Here is a 16,687-nt window from a genome sequence, read left to right as displayed (position 1 = left end):
CTGAACTTCAAGAGATCACTTCTGAGAGGGTGAGAATTTCATTTTTGGCACTTGTCCTGTTTATTTTTTTCTCATCTGAGAGTACAAGGACAATGTTGTTATGGGCTGGTTTGGGGGACGACAGTTCCACCAGAAACTGCACAAACACATTCAAATCACTTTTTATGTAGCCCAGCAAGCAGACAAACGGTTATAGATTTTGGTGCACTGTTTCAACATGTTTGTTTTATTAAGCCAAATAAAGACAGCCCACAGCCCTGAAATTCTAAATCAAGGATGCTGATATCAGGTGGAGTTGGCCTACTTTTGGTGGTCTGATTTAGAATCGGTGAGAATTACCATGACAGTTTTCATACTAGCTTATAATAGAATATTTATACCACTTTAATGAAACCAAAAAGACTCCTGAACCCTGCTTCAAATGTTAGTATATTTAACTGTTCAACTAGTTTTTCGGGGGGCTATTCTCTCATTAATCCAGTCTACATAGTTTGTCACTCGCGTGTATACTCCAGGTTTGTTGACTCTGCCACAGCCATCTCCCCAGCTGATAACTCCATACAAGTAAGAGATTTCATTTTTCTCACAGGCCAGAGGTCCACCAGAATCTCCCTGTGTTAAAAGCAAGCAAAGATTATCTAATTTGATAGAAAGCAGTCAGAAAACGATCAGTTTGGGAAAGTCCTAAATTAAGAATGTTTGCATGTGAGATTTAAACTAAAAAAAAAATAATATGGAAGCAGTGGTCTACTGAAGTTTCCTTATAGAAAGTATTTTTAGTCATACTCACCTTAATATAATGATGGGGTTATTTAATTCCACATTGAGCAGAAGTATCAAAATATCAGATTTTGTTTAAAAATCTGAAATTCTTTTAGATGCAGACACTTACTGAAGAGCATGATTGATTTGGGTCACTTTCAGTGGGAGTAAGCAAGTCTTTGAGGCTTACACTATGTTGTAATATGGGCACTGAATGGATAGATTACATAATTACATTTGGAGAGTTTCTCAGTGCAGTTTATTGCGACTGTCAGAGATCATCAAAGTTTTCAAAGGAGGGTGTTGCATGCATACACACTTTCTCATGTGACTGTGGGATGCTCTATTTTTATGTGGCATGTGGGATTTTTACATCTGTTGAATCTGATGCTACTGAGCATTTACCTTGTTATTAAAACCACAAACCAAAAATAAGACCACACTAATGTTTGATGCAACACTACAGCAAGGATGAATTTGGAATACTGCTACTTATTTAAAAGCTTGCAAGTATTTAGGAAAGGGGGTTTTATTATTGTTACTCTTAAACTGACTTTCTACAGAAAGGAAAATGTTAGAAATTAAAAGAAAAATGTGACTTAGTAAGCAGTACTGGTGAAAAGAGCCACCACTCTTGTTATTTGAGACTAAGAAGAAATTTTTTTTTTCCTGTTTAAAAATAAAATCCCTTGAGAGAAAAGTAGGTAGGAAAATTGTGTTGTCTTTATACTAGGAGATTTCTGTGATAAATGAGGGACATTAAATGAAGTCTTGCGTCTGAGATCAGTTTAGTTCTCAGAACCTTGCTTATTTCTCCGCAACTCATCTCATTGATTTAAAAAAAAAAAAAAAGTTTCCAAGAAAATCTTTAGAAAATAATCAAGCTGAATACATTATCTGCTTGGTGTTTCTTGGTCTTGAAATATTTTTAAACATAACGGATGGTTTATAGTTTAATTTCCTAAGCATACATTAAGAAAACTCAGAGGTCAGCTACATTTGTTGTGACATTAAGAGGTCTACACTATTTCTCCTTAGACCACACTACAACAGGAAAAAATATGAATTATTGATTCACTAATATTGACTTCATGTCCTGAGCACTGTTCTTCAGCAACATCTGTGACTAAATCACCGTTTCTCAGACTTTGCAACTCTCTCCAGATCACTTATCTTTGTGCAGCTCTTCTCTCCTTCCCTCCACTTCTTTGTCTCTCTCATTCCTGACCAACTCTGATTTTCCAGGGTAGGGAAGGAGAACCAGCTATAATGCTGCATCTTGTATTTGTACTTCCTGAGTAAATCAAGGCAAACTAAGCAAGCAAGGTAGTTCCTAGTTCTCTGGCTAGTACAAACACTTGCAGCCAATTACTACAATCAGTTCTTGACCCTGACCTGGAAACATTGAGCCTCTGCTGGCTGCTGCCATTTCACTCTTGACACCTTTCTTTGGACACTTTTATGATCTCTATAGGGGCTCCACACACATTACACATGACATTCTTTGCTTCACTTAATTTCAGCACCAACTATTAGCTGTGTGCTGCCTGTTCCCAAATTTATGCTAATAGAGCATAACCCTCCTCCTTCAAAACAAGCTGAAGATAAAATCTGAAGGTTTATGTAAGGAATAATCTGATCCTTCATTTAAAAAACAGTCTCATCTCTCACCACAACAATTCTGCATCCTTATTCAGAGCCAAGGTGTGATGTAATTCAAAAAGAGAAGCAAAGGAGTAAAAGCATGAGGTCATTCCATGGAGGACTGAAGTCATGAAACACAGTTTCAAATTGAGTGATATTCTATACCATTAAATCCCTTCCACTACAGTAACCTCAGGTCCTTCCTCCTCCAAACCTCACCAGTGCTCCCCACCTCCTACCCAGGTATCCTTATTTCCATTCAGGCAAGAGGCAACAGCTTGGGCATTTGGCTCAGCACAGGTACATGCTGGTTGGCCTGACAGCGCATCCCTGCCAGCTGGCCAGCAAACCATTGCCATCAGACTGCAAGCTCAGCCAGGAGCTAAAGCAACTCACCCTCCAGGGCATAGCCACTACCTTTTATGAATGTAGGAGGAATATAACACCCTGGAGGTGTTTTGCCCTTCTATGGAACTTAATTGACATTGAACAGGTTAAGAAATGAAGGTGGAAGCAAATAGTGCAGTCATGTAAGTTTCTTTTCTTTAGGAACATTTTTTCTCTTTAGGAACATTTCTTTTCTTTAGGAACATTTCTTTTCTTTAGGAACACTGTAATGTCAAAAGTAAGCACACTAACACTGCAACATTTCTGGCAATAATATACATTTATAATCTCTGCCTAGAGATGACTCACAACATTACCTGACAAGCGTCAGATTTGCTATCGAAGTAGCCAGCACAGAACATATTTTCCGTGATTTCCGTTCCATAAATTTCAGGGCTTCTGCACTTCTCCTCAGGAATAATTGGTATCAGTGTTTCTTGCAGGACACTTGAATAACCAGATATATCTTTAAAAAATTCCCAGAGAGGAAAAGAAAGTCATTTTTAGAGAATGTGAAGAGCGTAACATGGAAACACAATGCACAATATGACATATAAACACACTCAACACCTCTCTGTCATATTTGTGTTGTGGATCTCTTTAAAAGACAATAAATTTTCTAGTGATCAGATCACTTTCTGCTCCTCCAGTCAGACTCCGTGCCCTTTAAAATAACAGTATGCCATGTCTAGACATTAATCTACTTTGAGTTCTCTCATTTCCTAGGGACTCAGGAACAGTTCTCCAGCACTCCTGTCCTCTCTTGTTTCCAAATTTCATATTAAATCATCAATTTATCAAAAGCTCAGTTACCTCTTTTTGCCTTTAGACTACACATTTAGAACAGGGCAACTTTGTCTCATACTAAATCTCTTACCAAAATGAGGCAGCCAGCTCCCCCATCCTTCTCATCTGTCTACACAGGTCTCTGCTATCTCCACATCGAAGCAGCGTGGCCAAGCCTCATAATCCTGAAATTCCTCATCTGAAAGAATGGGATGGATTTTTCCACCTTTCTCAAGCTGGATGTAAGCACTTCTTCACCCAAAGTCTATCTGGCCCTCTCCTGTAGATGTTTCCAAAGTTTCTTGCTGATGAAGGTAAAGATCTGCTCCATCACAGACTAGTAAGTTGACTGTGTTCGGTTTGCAGTCTTTGATATCTACCTTGAGAAACCAGGGGTAGGATTCACGCAACTAAGGTGTCAAGTTGTTGGCACCTACAGCTAAGCTACTTGCTCCCCTCCCAGTCCACGGACATCTAGCTAGCTCATAGCTCATCTCATCCTAAAATAGACACAAATATTTGGTCAAGGGAACCATGCTCCAAATTCCAAGGACTATAAAAAAAGCTCACAATGACTATTTCAGATACTAATGTTGTAAATATCTAAAGGTAGGTAAAAAGAATCCCACCAGAAGTCCCTTGGAAAATATTTTATGAAACTATCAGTTGTATGAAATACGCTTGAGCATTATGTCTTAATTATCATCATTTTTTTCTACAGACATCAACTCTTGTTTTACTCACTCTCATGCCTGTGTCCCCATCCAGAAATCTGACATTTGAACTGATCAGGGAAAACAGTGTTACTTTCCGGCAAGCAGATGGGCTGAACAAACTGGGACTTGACGGCACAACGTTGGCCGTTCTTCTTCAGCTTAATCAAAGCTGCAGAACAGAAAATATAGGAGGAATAAAGTGACTGTTCCCTTTCTTTAAGGGGATTGGCAGCAATGGGTCTCAGATACAACTTTAATTATCCCCTAAGCCTCTCTTAATTAAGATATTTCAATCAAAGACAGACAGACTCATCTCAACAGAACCTGATTTCACAGCAAATTGAAGGCTGAAACATTCAACCACTCCCCTTGTGGGAATATTTATTTTATGCTGTGCTCACTGAGCAGATTTTGCTTCACTGCCTTTGTAGGGAAGGGGGAAGATAGAAAATACATATGTCTTCTCCCACCTTAAAGTTAAATAACAGTGACATATCCACAACTTTCAGCTGAAATAAGTGGGATGTGCAAGTGCTCACTGCTTCTGAAAATCTGGCCACCTCTCTAATTCCAATTTGATTAAAAAAATTAATTACTGCAAGAGCTGGTGTATTTCCCGCTCTGTTATCACTGAGTTCAGCAAAATTCAAGATCTTGAAAATGAAGGAATAAAAAAAAATAAGATATTTCAAAACCAAGCTTCTGAAAGCCACAAAGAATTACACAACCTACACAACCTTTGCTATACTCTCGTGGGTCTGAAAAAGGTGTAAATATGGGGCTGTGCAGCATCAAGAGCTTGATACTGAACGAGGATGTCAAAAGTAGCAGAAACATTGGTTCCCTTGTAGCAAACCCCCTGTGTTTGACTGTAGAGCAACAAAGGGGGCTTTGTATTTGGTGTAACAAGGGCAGCGTGTTGGGTTTGGGCACACTACTCAAAGAGGACAGAGCTGAGGTAATGTGGACACACTTATTAAGGCTTCACATCACACCTTTTGGAAGCTCCAGGTTTTCTGAGCACAGCTGTGTGGAAAACAAGAGATCTCACTGGATAGTAATTCCTCTCCTGACTACAATTTTTGGCCTTTGTGGAACATGTAAAGAGTATCTCACAGGCTGAGAAGCCCACACAAACTGTTCTCTAACACTCAGCAGCTTGCTCTTCCTTGCCTTCCTCCTCTTCCCTACCAACTCTGCCTGTTTCTGAATCCCTCAAACTTCCTACAAAACACTCATGTGGTAGTTTGTTTCCTTTTGAAAAGCATTTTCAGCAGGAAATAACTCTTCTGCTGCATCAGTAGAAATCACTGACAGGGCAGAATGTGTCCCCTCATAGGACACAAGAGGAAACGGTCTCAAGTTGCACCAGGGGAGGTTCAGGTTGGATATTAGGAAGAACTTCTTCACTGTAAGAGGCTCCCCAGGGAGGTGGTGGACTCACCATCCCTGGAGGTGTTCAAAAAACGTTTAGATGTGGTGCTTCGAGACATCCTTTAGTGGGTTTAGTGGGCATAGTGGCATTGGGTATATGGTTGGACTTGATGATCTCTGAGGTCTCTTCCAACCATAATGATTCTATGATTCTATGTTTCCCCTCCAGTTTCTGACTGCTTGTTTGTTTTTCCAGCTGGGCTCGTCTTAGGCACTCCATGTTCAGCTGACCCTGGGTTTGGACATTACACATTGGTGAGGCATCCCAAATTTCACAGTAATTCAAAAAGTTAGGAGATCTCAAAGTGCCAACAGTGGTTTGCACCAAGATATTTCAGAGGGGAATAATGCCGCAAATCCAGTTCATCTCCTGGTATGCTGTGACAGAGATCCCACCAACACAGAAGCTGAATGCATTTTGCTACAGAGTGGAAAATATTCACCATCTGGGACTAAAAAAGCCAGTACATGCCTGACCTAAAATATCCGCAATGCCAGGTATTAGTCTCATAGACGAAGTGCTCACACAGCTTGATACCCCGGGGTGATGTGCCACCTTCCACAAGAGCAGATCAGAAAATAAGAAGCAAGTTGCTGTTCCATTGTCATTCTGACTAATATTATAAGGTCAATCAGAAGGGCATTTAACTTTTGACTGATAAGACAGCTGATTTTTAAACCTATCTCAGTGTAAAAAGTGATTCTTAGTAACATAGATTTTCAGAGCAGATGGGGCTATTATATTCATCCAGTCAAATCCTCTATACAATACAGACAATAGAATTATACCAAGTAATTCCTGCATCAAGCCCACAGCTTCTGGTTCAGTTGAAAAAAATGCCTAATCCCACAAAGATTTGAAGTGATGATGAATCTGCTACACATCTAGATAAATTGCTCCAAAGGCTAATTATCATAATTATTTAAAATTTGCAATTTATTTCTCATCTGAATTTCTCTAGCTTTCAGATGTTGTTATAACTCTGGTAGAACTAAGAACCGTCTGCACTTGAAAGTCTCTCCTAATATCTATGATTTTTCCACTATGAAGGCAGTTTTTGACAGATCACCTAAACTTGAAACTAAATTGAGTAAACAGAAAATAAAACTGAAGGACAAGAATACTCACCAATATCATGTTCAGTAGGGTTGAACACAGAATACTGAGGATGCAAGATGTATTTCTCTATTTCAAATGTTTGTGTTACATCAGTTGTTTTATTAAATATATGCTGACCCAGAATCACTCTAATAGTAGATTTTAGTGGACTGTAATAGAAAAGAGATAACAAGCAATTCTGTGATTAGCAGGACAAATGAAACCTAATTTCCAGCGGCTGTGTATCCCGTGAACTGTTATAAACTCAGCCCCCCATCACGTCTGTTATTTACCCTCTCATAATGCCTTGACCTGTTTCCCAGGCTTCCTACCCACTGGGGGCCAGAAAAGATGACTAAAAAGACTACAGTGAGTCCCAGGCTCTGTGGGTCCTGATTAGCCTAATTAAAGGCTGCTGCTCCTTGACAGAAGGAAAAGGCAAGCACAGGCACTGCTGTCCAGATGCTGTCTGGCTAACAAACATCTTCAGGGGCCGTCAGCGCTTCTTGTTCTAGAAAATTAACTGAATCAGCTTCAACCAAACTTTGCCAATGTGTACAACAATTACTGAGGAAGAAATGAGGGACCAAAAGATGAGCCAATGGTGGATATCTCATTTCTCTGGGAAACCAGGCTTTTAAAAATATTACAGGTGTGCGTCAAGATTTCAAAGGTGATGGCAAACTGACAACTCAGGAACATCTGGACAGCTTCCACCTAAAAGCTATCACCACTTCTGTTCTGAGATTAGATTGATCTGAGTTAAATCTGTTGTCTAGAATCAAAAGCGACTTGATGGAGGAAGGTCCCAACAGCACACTGATCTAATGGGAAAAAAACACACTCAGGGAATACAGTTTTTGTAATTCACACCATCTTTTTCAGGCATTGATTGTTTACTTTAAAAAGACGATGGTCCTCTCAAATCCCATGTCCTAGGACAGATAACTAATAAGAACCAGTACAACAGTTGGGAAGAAAGGAACATTTGGGAATAATCAGGAAGTGTTTGGAAAGACAGTAAATTCTCTAGCTTTGAAAGCAACAGAATTCAAATTTCACTCTTGTTTGAAAACCAATGCAATCTATGTGTGCATAAGTCTACAATGAATTTAGTCAGCACGTATCTTCAACATTGGAGCATTCATAAGTTTTGTTATCCAGTGCAGGAGTAGAAAATATCTGCTGTCACACATCATGCACAGATGCAGAGTGGTTAACATCATTGCAGTTTCCCTAGTTGTATTTCTGTGCATCAGTAGCACCCATCAGATACAAAAGCACTGTGGGGTGTCTTCCAGTACTGAACACAAAACAATGATCAACAGTAATGTACTTAGAGATTCTGGCTAATTGCAGTGCAGAGAGCCAGCAGCTACCCTGCAACAATAACTATGCTCATAATTAGCAAAGGAAGGTGAAAAATTTATTTTTTTGTGACTGGAAATCAAGAAGACAATAAAGTATTCTTCAATCAATATGTAAGGGCAGGATTTTCTCAGTGTACTTGCAGTGGCAAACCAACCTCCTTGAAAATTAGATTTTGGGCCTGTAAAACAGAGTGGAAGTTTGCTTCCTGGAACAGCATTTAGAATAGATTTTAAGGGCACTGAATGGTTCTACTATGACTTACAGATGGTTCATTCAGGAAAAGAAATAAAACAGGTGGAGTTACAGAAAAGAAAAAAAAAAAAACAACAAAACAAGCTAGCTGCACAGGTATCTATTGTCGCCTAGTGGAAAACAGTTGAAATTGTGGCTAACAGAGGTACTAAACATACGGAAGAGTGCAAATTACAATGCAGCAATTATGGAAAATCTGTATGTACCAAACCACCAGCTGGAAGTGGGTGGAACTATCCTGAATAGCTGCCAAAGTTAGTAGCTATTTCACAACATTTGAAAAACAAATGCGTTGTGCCTCGAGCTCCAAATGCTTTGGTACAGCATTCATAATGGTATTATTAGCTCTACAAGCTATCAGTGTATGTATTCTGGCACAAGGTTTTCTGTTTCTCTTGGCTTCTTTACTATGCAAAAGAACAATGGGTATGAAATGATGTAATATTTTTCCCATCGATGTGATCAAACTGAAATCAGGAAAAGTGTTCAGCATTTGTAAAAAATTAAATCTTTAGAATAAAGTAAGAGCATTCTATAGTCAATATTTTCTCCAGTGTCCCATAGGAGACAAAAAAAAAAACAAAAACAAAACAAAAAAAAAAACCAAAACACCTTTCAAGGAAATCAGCCTCAAAAATTTAACAGTTCTGTTCTTCCCTTTGGCTTTTTGTAAAGCTCAGCCCACTCTGTTTGTGTCAACCAACACTAATTTACTGTCTCTAGTAAATCATTGCTTGGTGGTCTCAGCCTTTTTGAAAAAAACACAGCAGTGAGCATAGTCATCTCTGTTATATCTCAAAGCAGGCACAAATATTCAAAAAGGTAATTGGGAAGAAGGGTAATACTTATATCCCCCTGCAGATGCCTGCACATGCAAGCTCCCGTTCTATGTCCTGCTCCACCCTACCTTATTCCTTCAGTCAAGTCATTTAGCTTCTTTGAGACTCATTAAGGAACAAGACAAGGGCTTATGAGAGAACAGAACTCCAAACTATTTGTTAGCTCGTGAATGGCATTCTGATTTTCAGAAACTAACTCCTTTTGAAACAATGGCCTTTTATAATGTCATCTTCTTTCTTGTTTCATTTCAGGCTCGTTGTGAGTCACAAGCAGATAGTTACTATGAGGAGGAGAGGACCTACTGTCGTACTAACGTCTGAGTTTACCTGTTAGCAAAGCAGTGTGCTGCTGACACAACCCAGCAAGTCTGAATAAGGCTTCCACTGCAAAAACTCTCTCCAATATATATAGCTGCTGTCCAGGGATGAGATCCAGGCAGAGATGAAGAACCCCCAACAATCCTTGGTCTCACAAAACTTCTTTTTTTATGTCTTCTCCCACATGGTCTTCTGGTAACTGCAGAAATATCTACATTGTCTGGAACTGGTGGCCTCCTTTCCCTGCTTGCTGAGATGTAAAGGGATATGGCATCAGACTATAAATCATTGTGATTTCTAAGGACTGAAACTTTTATAGGAGTCTTTAAAAGAAGGGTTCATTAAATTATCATTAAACATTCACATACAACTGAATCTCAGTCATTTCCTCAGGAGACTTGAAAGACTGAAAATTATGCCTATTCCCAACACCAGCTACACGTGTACTAGTGTAACTTAAATGCACCCGTGAACGTTCCCAGACATTGTTTCATTTGCCAGTACAAATACAACCTTCACTACCAGAGAAGGCACAACACAATGCATGATACCTCACATCTTCATTTTGGGATTCCAAACTGAGCTTTGCCATTGCAACAGCAAGGACTGGGACACTTGTGTTAATATCATCTATCAAATGCATTAGAACCATAAAAGGGAAATAAAGACCCACTTTATAAACTGACTTTTCAGATTACAACTCTGTTACAAAGGTCAGCTTCAACATTATCAACAGTTAAATATTAATTTAGGGGAAGAGCAGAATCTTTCAGTTTTTGAATTAAATTCTATGTCTTATACATCTTCAGGATCCAGTCCTCTATTTGCTCACAGAGGCCCATTTACTTCTCTGGGCCTGTAATTCCCTGAGTGATGACAATTTATACCAAAGCATCAATCATTTCTGACATTTTGCATGTTCTAGCAGAAAATTTGGTGATATTGGGATGACTGTGACTGAAAGCAGTAGTGTGACACCGCTGTTATTTCAGGACAAAAATCACAGATTGTATCACAACTCCAAAAAATGCAAAAGCAGCCTGTTGTTATCATTTGATTTACTGCAAACAGTAAAATATTCAATGCTCCTGGGAACAGTAGAACATTCAAAATTATACAGTGAAAGCCTGTTCTAGTATCAATAAATCTTTCTTCATTCATTCATAACATGGATTTTAAGAGAGCCTTTACATACCACAAGACGGAACATCACAATAGTCCCAAGACAAACTGTTGTCCTTCATGATGTAACACCATGGCTTCTCATCATCATCTGGATTTCTAATGAATTCAGGAGGAGACTGAATTACAAACATTAACTACAAGTGTTGTTCCAAGCTTCCCAGAGGTTTTCTGCTTTTTCCTCTTGCACCATGCAGAGGACTGACAGGACTCTGAGGTTTTGAGCCATCTGACAAAGCGCTGAAGCACCTGCTAACCCCTAAATGGGTGAGCAGCCTTTCAGAAGAATTCTTCATGCTTAAAGCAAACCAAGTCTAAGATTCTCTAGGACCTGAAATACAGACACATGACTAAACACCTGTAAAATTTTCCTACAAGTATTTGGATGTATGAGCATGTTCACATGGTTTAAATACAGCCCACACTGAAGTGCTTTAACAGATACCAGCTCAGCTATTTTCAGGATTAAATCCCATGGGAGAGATTCCTTTTTTAGATGATTTTTTTAAGCAAGGAAATTCCAACACAGGCAGATTCATAGAAAATCCATAACAAGAATAGCTAGCAAAATGAATTGGAGAAGCTCAGGTTCACATTCCCTGGAGAGTCTGAGAAAATGAAAGACTACTTAAAGGAAATATTGTATTCTTTGAAAGGGGGAAAAAAAAAAAAAAAATGTCAGAAACAGTTTAGACCTTTGTTACCATGCTGTTAAACAGGTTTTTGTTTGATTCCATTACAGTTTCTGCATGGTACAGCCTAACTGTCTTTATCAATGCCTTACAAATAACCAGAAATTTGCCCAGTATACTCCACCAAGAATGCAGGGAAACTTTGAAAACCCACAACGATCTTCAGTAGGCTAAGAAAAATAGACAAGCTAATTCAAGGCTCCAGATAAATAGTAACTGTAATTTCAGTTGGATTTATCGGAAATGCTATCTATTATTGTAAGGTTCTTCAATATTTTTTTCTTTTTAATCTGAATGCTCTTCAGAAAAAGATTAAAGCACTTTCAAATTCTCAGAACTGAAGAAGAAACACAAGTTGAGTCATGTTCTGCCAACAATGTTTCTAAATTAGGCTATTTGAAGAAGAAGATATCTGCAGGATTATGTAGTGTAGCAGAGATATCCCCAGAAATTGTAACAAGCTGACAAAAAACTGAAAAGCTTTTTTCTCAGCTCTACAGAACACGAACACATCAGCTCCTACACCATTTTGCTCTTTGCATTTCAAATCTGCAAGTGAATATTGTGCTTAAATGATACAAATTGAAGGGATCAAGTTTTATCAAAGCATAAAATATGTGCCCGATAATTGCCATACTCTGCTGGGACACAATAAATCTCACACTGAAGTGCTTGAATTAGGATCAAGCCTTGGAAAGTAAGCCGATCTGGGTTAAGGGAGGGTGTAGGAACTGCTTATTATTAGTTTATGTTAGATAGAGGAGAAGAGCTACTTTCAGGATGCATGCAGGCTTTTTATCATTAAACAAATTAGGAAGTGCAATACATTCTGATTTTCCTGAAATACTGTAACGTCCACCAAAAAAAAAAAAAAAAAAAAAAAAAAAAAAAAAAAAAAAAAAAAAACCACAACCAAAAAACAAACCACCACCTCAAAACCTAGACATCAACTAGTAATTTATGGAGAATCATCTAAAGTTTGCTGTTTCTAGCACTTGCACATCTCCAGGATTCTTTCTAAATGGAAACATTTCCTTTATTTGAGGATATCCATTGATCTCATGAAGCCCTCGGAGACAGGAGCAACATTAAATGACTGATGAGAAAGCACAAACCTATATACCACAAGCTATTTTCATTATCATTGAACAGAAAACTTCAGCAGAAATGTAGTTTATCAATATGTGGTTCAATCACAATTGAAACATTGTGAAATCTTATTTGGCAATAGTTTTGCTTTGGAAGAAATCCAGGAAAGAAATTTGACATCCCATTTCAACATTATTGAAATATAGCACTTTGATTTTTCATTTTCAAATAACTTTTCATTTTTGAAAATAATTTCCTTTATGTTATATATTTCACAATTTAAGAATTAGAAATAAAAACCATTTCAATTTGGCTACTGCACTTCTTTCTCCTTTTGGATAGTAATTTATGAACAATTTCAAAAGTTTTGCACTATGATCTCATTTGAAAAAGAAATCCCAGAAAAAAAAAAAAATGAACCTGGAATTTCCAACATTATTTTGTGTCTGAGCTTCTCTTGGCAGACCCAGCTACTGATTTAGCCTGTCTACCAGATCTTGTCTTCTGTACATTTACATCCCTTGTGTTAGGCTGTTAAGTCAGTCTAGCTTTTCTGAGACAGGGATAACACCTGCTTTGAGATTCCTGGCCCTTCTCCCTTCCGCAATACGTCCATCTCTTGATTTACAAACAAGAACTTTTCTCACCTGCAGTAAGAGAATGGCCCCAAGCCAAGCTGTACTGCTTTCTCAACGGTGTCAACATGAAGTTCTTGGTAAAGCAAGTCTGAATCCCAAGGCAAGCAGCTGTGTCCAGAAACAGTTGTCTTTGCTGTACCTCTGTATTCTGTGCCATTGCCAACATAGCACCGATGGCTAGGAACTGGCAAAGTATAAGACACTAGTCAGGAATTGATGCTTATTACATGTTAAACACTTGATTCACAGCTGAGAGCCAGTGGGCCCAATTCTGTATAGTGCCTTTCATCTTCCACAGGAATTGAATGCATCAAATGAGGAATTTTTTTAATAAATAAAGAACACAAGCAGTTAAAACTTCTGTTTAAAATTAGTAGTGAGTTAGCCTCATTTTACACATGCACAAATAACTATTCAACAGGCAGTATGACAGAAAATTAGACGTAAAGTTTGTACTGCGTATGGAAGATTTATGTCAGCAATCTGCAGCAAAGTCAGCAATATGGCTGGGATTCCTCCTGTCTAATTTTAGACACAACTGAGCTCATCACTGGAGACTCCCTTTTTAGTCAATTAAGATAAACAGGCATTTCTAGTGCAAAACTGATCTAGCCTGTTTGAGGTGACTTTTTTAAGACGAGGTGAATCTTGCCATAGCCTCTTGACTACATTGACTGAGTCTCCATTGACAATAAAGGGAGCTTAAGTCAACCGGCTCAGATAGAGATGACTGTGTTGTAAAGCATGAAAACAATCCTGCCCTGCCAGGAAGTGCTTAAAAGGCTTGATTTTGGAATATACTTCTTTGTACAACCTCATACATACCCATATATATATATATATATATATACATACACATTATACCCATGTATATTATATGTGTACCTACGTATTACAAATAAATCAATTTTGCAAAAACTTGACCAGTACATTAAATTTTCTTGTTCAAAACCCATTTCTTTGTCACCTGCACATGGGTTATTTCTTCAGATAGATCTAACACATACATACTCTATGACCCGTATACTCAGCTGCCAAGATCTATCAACAGCACATACCAGCATTACGGCTGAAAAACATATGGGGATGCATTTGTATACAAATAGCTACAATGAGCAGAAAGTCTACACCTCAAAACACAACTCAGAGTATCTCAAAAGAAACACAAAACCATGTAATATACAAAGAGGATTAGTTGTGACTAAGCCTCAGAGAGTTTCTTATCCCAGCCATGTCAGTGTGACTTATCCTTGTTATCCGCAAGACTGGTGGAATCTTCTAAACTTATAAACATACTTAAGTTCTTGATATCACCTGACTGTTGAAAAACACACTGTGGGGATGATCTATCACGCCATACAGTGTGGACAGCTATTGCCAAATATCTGTTTTGACAGAATAAGACGACACACAAAACGGGGCATATAACCAGCACTGAAATAGTGAATCACAGCACTGAACTGCTGATGTCAATTATCCTTCCAAGTCATCAGTGTAGCAACAGACCTCGAAACCACAAGCAAACATATGGCATAAGTTGGGGAGCTGGAGGTCAAGAAGTTTGGTGCAAGAACTTCAGTGTGGGTTAGCATATAAATACTTAGCAAAATGCACTTTCTAGCTTGGCCTGGCAGACACTTCTGAGATGATGAGACAACAGTTTCTCTCACCCGCACCCTGAATCAAATTCCCTTTATTTCCATAACTATGAATATAACATTAAATCAAACTCATATTTTAACAACCATAACCTAGGAGATCACAGAAAATAATTTGCCTATCATTTGTATTGCTAGCAATAGTAACCATTTCTTGGCAACCTTGCCATTTATTTTCTGTGCAAGTTGCAAGTTATGCTGTTTTGTTTGCCTGAAATAGTGTCATGAAAATACCACCGTCATGCTGTATGCTAAATTCTTTCATTTATCCAGGGAAGTGCCAGGTGCTGTTTTTATTTGTACTGTATTAATTATGTTCAGAAATTATCTAGAGTTGACTACTTTTATGAGGGTGAAACAAGACATTCTGTTTCAGTGCAGAACCAGGGCCATATTCTGCAATACTAATGGTTTGGACATCTTGCAGATGGTGTTTACAAGTTGTACTCATCCTTGTCAGGCTTAAAATCCAATGCATCTCTGTTTCATGAGGTCTTTCAGTCATTGCTAAAGCTGCCAGAAAATTATAACTGGAAGAATTTGGCCCCTTTCTAAATCTTCTCTCATGTTCTCCTCCTGTAACTAAGAAGTTTAGATTATATATTGCACTTGTTCAGAGGAATAGTAATATCTTTCAGACAGTTTTTTTGTTTCTTTTTGGTTTTATAAGGAGTGTTTTAGGCAGAGGAGCAAATTGACTTAATCTCATATCTTGTGGAGAACTACCTAGGTTAACACAGTTGTTTCATTAGTAGCTTTCCATCAGTCTATTCTCCACTCCAGCGAGCTTTGTTTGACTGGCTTGCAGTAGCACCACAGTACCCACATCACCTCTCATTAAAGGGCACTTCATTAAGTGTCTAAAGCCATTAAGAAGTATATGCAAAGCCTAATACATTTTGTCACCTATAATTCAGGACAGTTTTCAAAAAAAGTCTCTGCAACTACTGCAGTCATATAGATCTTTTGCTTCTAATACTCTTTTTTGAACTGTTACAGCACTGAAAAAATCTTTTTCCCTCTTTGTCAGAAACGGTGTGTAGGTGGTCTGCTTTCAGCAGTTCTTAATGGGTTGCTCTGACTGGGAATCGTTCGTTCTCAATTCTTTATAGCTTCTGCAACTTCTACAACTCTGAAACATATTTATTTTCTTACATGGAAGAAAGTAATGGAGGGCATAATGCGAGTATTTTTCTTGTTCATTCACTTCCCTGCAGTACTGCCAATCACTGTGTTCAGAGTAGAAATGTCCTGAACTTTCAATTGATGGAAGTTTTAATACAAATACAGATTCAAGTTACTCTGCAGACCCATGCCACTACCACCACTCTTCACTGTTTTCAGAAAAAAAAATAATTAAAATTTAAAACTACAAATAATTTCCTGTTATGTTTTATTTTTAAAATCCAAGAAGTTTAAACAGCTCACATAAAATATTCTAGTTGTGTTAGGAAGGCATATTTTATCAGCATGTCACATCAATTCTTTGCCTTTTAATTTTTCAGTAGAAAGTAGTTTGAGGTCTTTAAATTAAAAGTAACTTGAAATAGGAGTTATCCAACCAGTCCAAATTGCTAACTTCCTGAAAACATTTCACAAGACTTTTGTCCCCAGAACTTGTTTCAGGTTCTGCAGTTACATACCTGAACATTGTTATGACTTTCTTTGGAAGTCTTTCTGTAGAAAACAATATATCTTTTCAATTTTCTTTTCTCCCAAACATCTCATTAGCAATTTTCTTAATGTTTTTGAGCTTTGACTGTATTTTCCTTCCAGATACACATAAGATGTTTAAGAGGAGGCTGAGGGGAGACCTGATC

At 38.1% G+C, this 16,687-nt stretch overlaps 1 protein-coding gene across 1 annotated transcript; it reads right to left on the bottom strand.

Moving 5' to 3' along the window:
- Positions 1–441: 441 nt before the first annotated feature.
- HGFAC (HGF activator) lies at positions 442–13,411 on the bottom strand (the record flags this gene model as incomplete). Its single annotated transcript, XM_009701281.1, has 7 exons — positions 442–612; positions 3,111–3,259; positions 4,324–4,464; positions 6,859–6,998; positions 9,618–9,858; positions 10,804–10,889; positions 13,219–13,411. Coding segments are annotated over 7 exons (1,121 nt in total), but the record flags the coding sequence as incomplete, so codon positions are not given.
- Positions 13,412–16,687: the final 3,276 nt, after the last annotated feature.

The sequence above is a fragment of the Cariama cristata genome, unplaced genomic scaffold (assembly GCF_000690535.1).
Source record: "Cariama cristata isolate BGI_N322 unplaced genomic scaffold, ASM69053v1 scaffold7540, whole genome shotgun sequence".
Taxonomy (NCBI): domain Eukaryota; kingdom Metazoa; phylum Chordata; class Aves; order Cariamiformes; family Cariamidae; genus Cariama; species Cariama cristata.
Note: the sequence above shows the minus strand (reverse complement) of the source record. Positions and strands in the feature narration are given on the sequence as shown.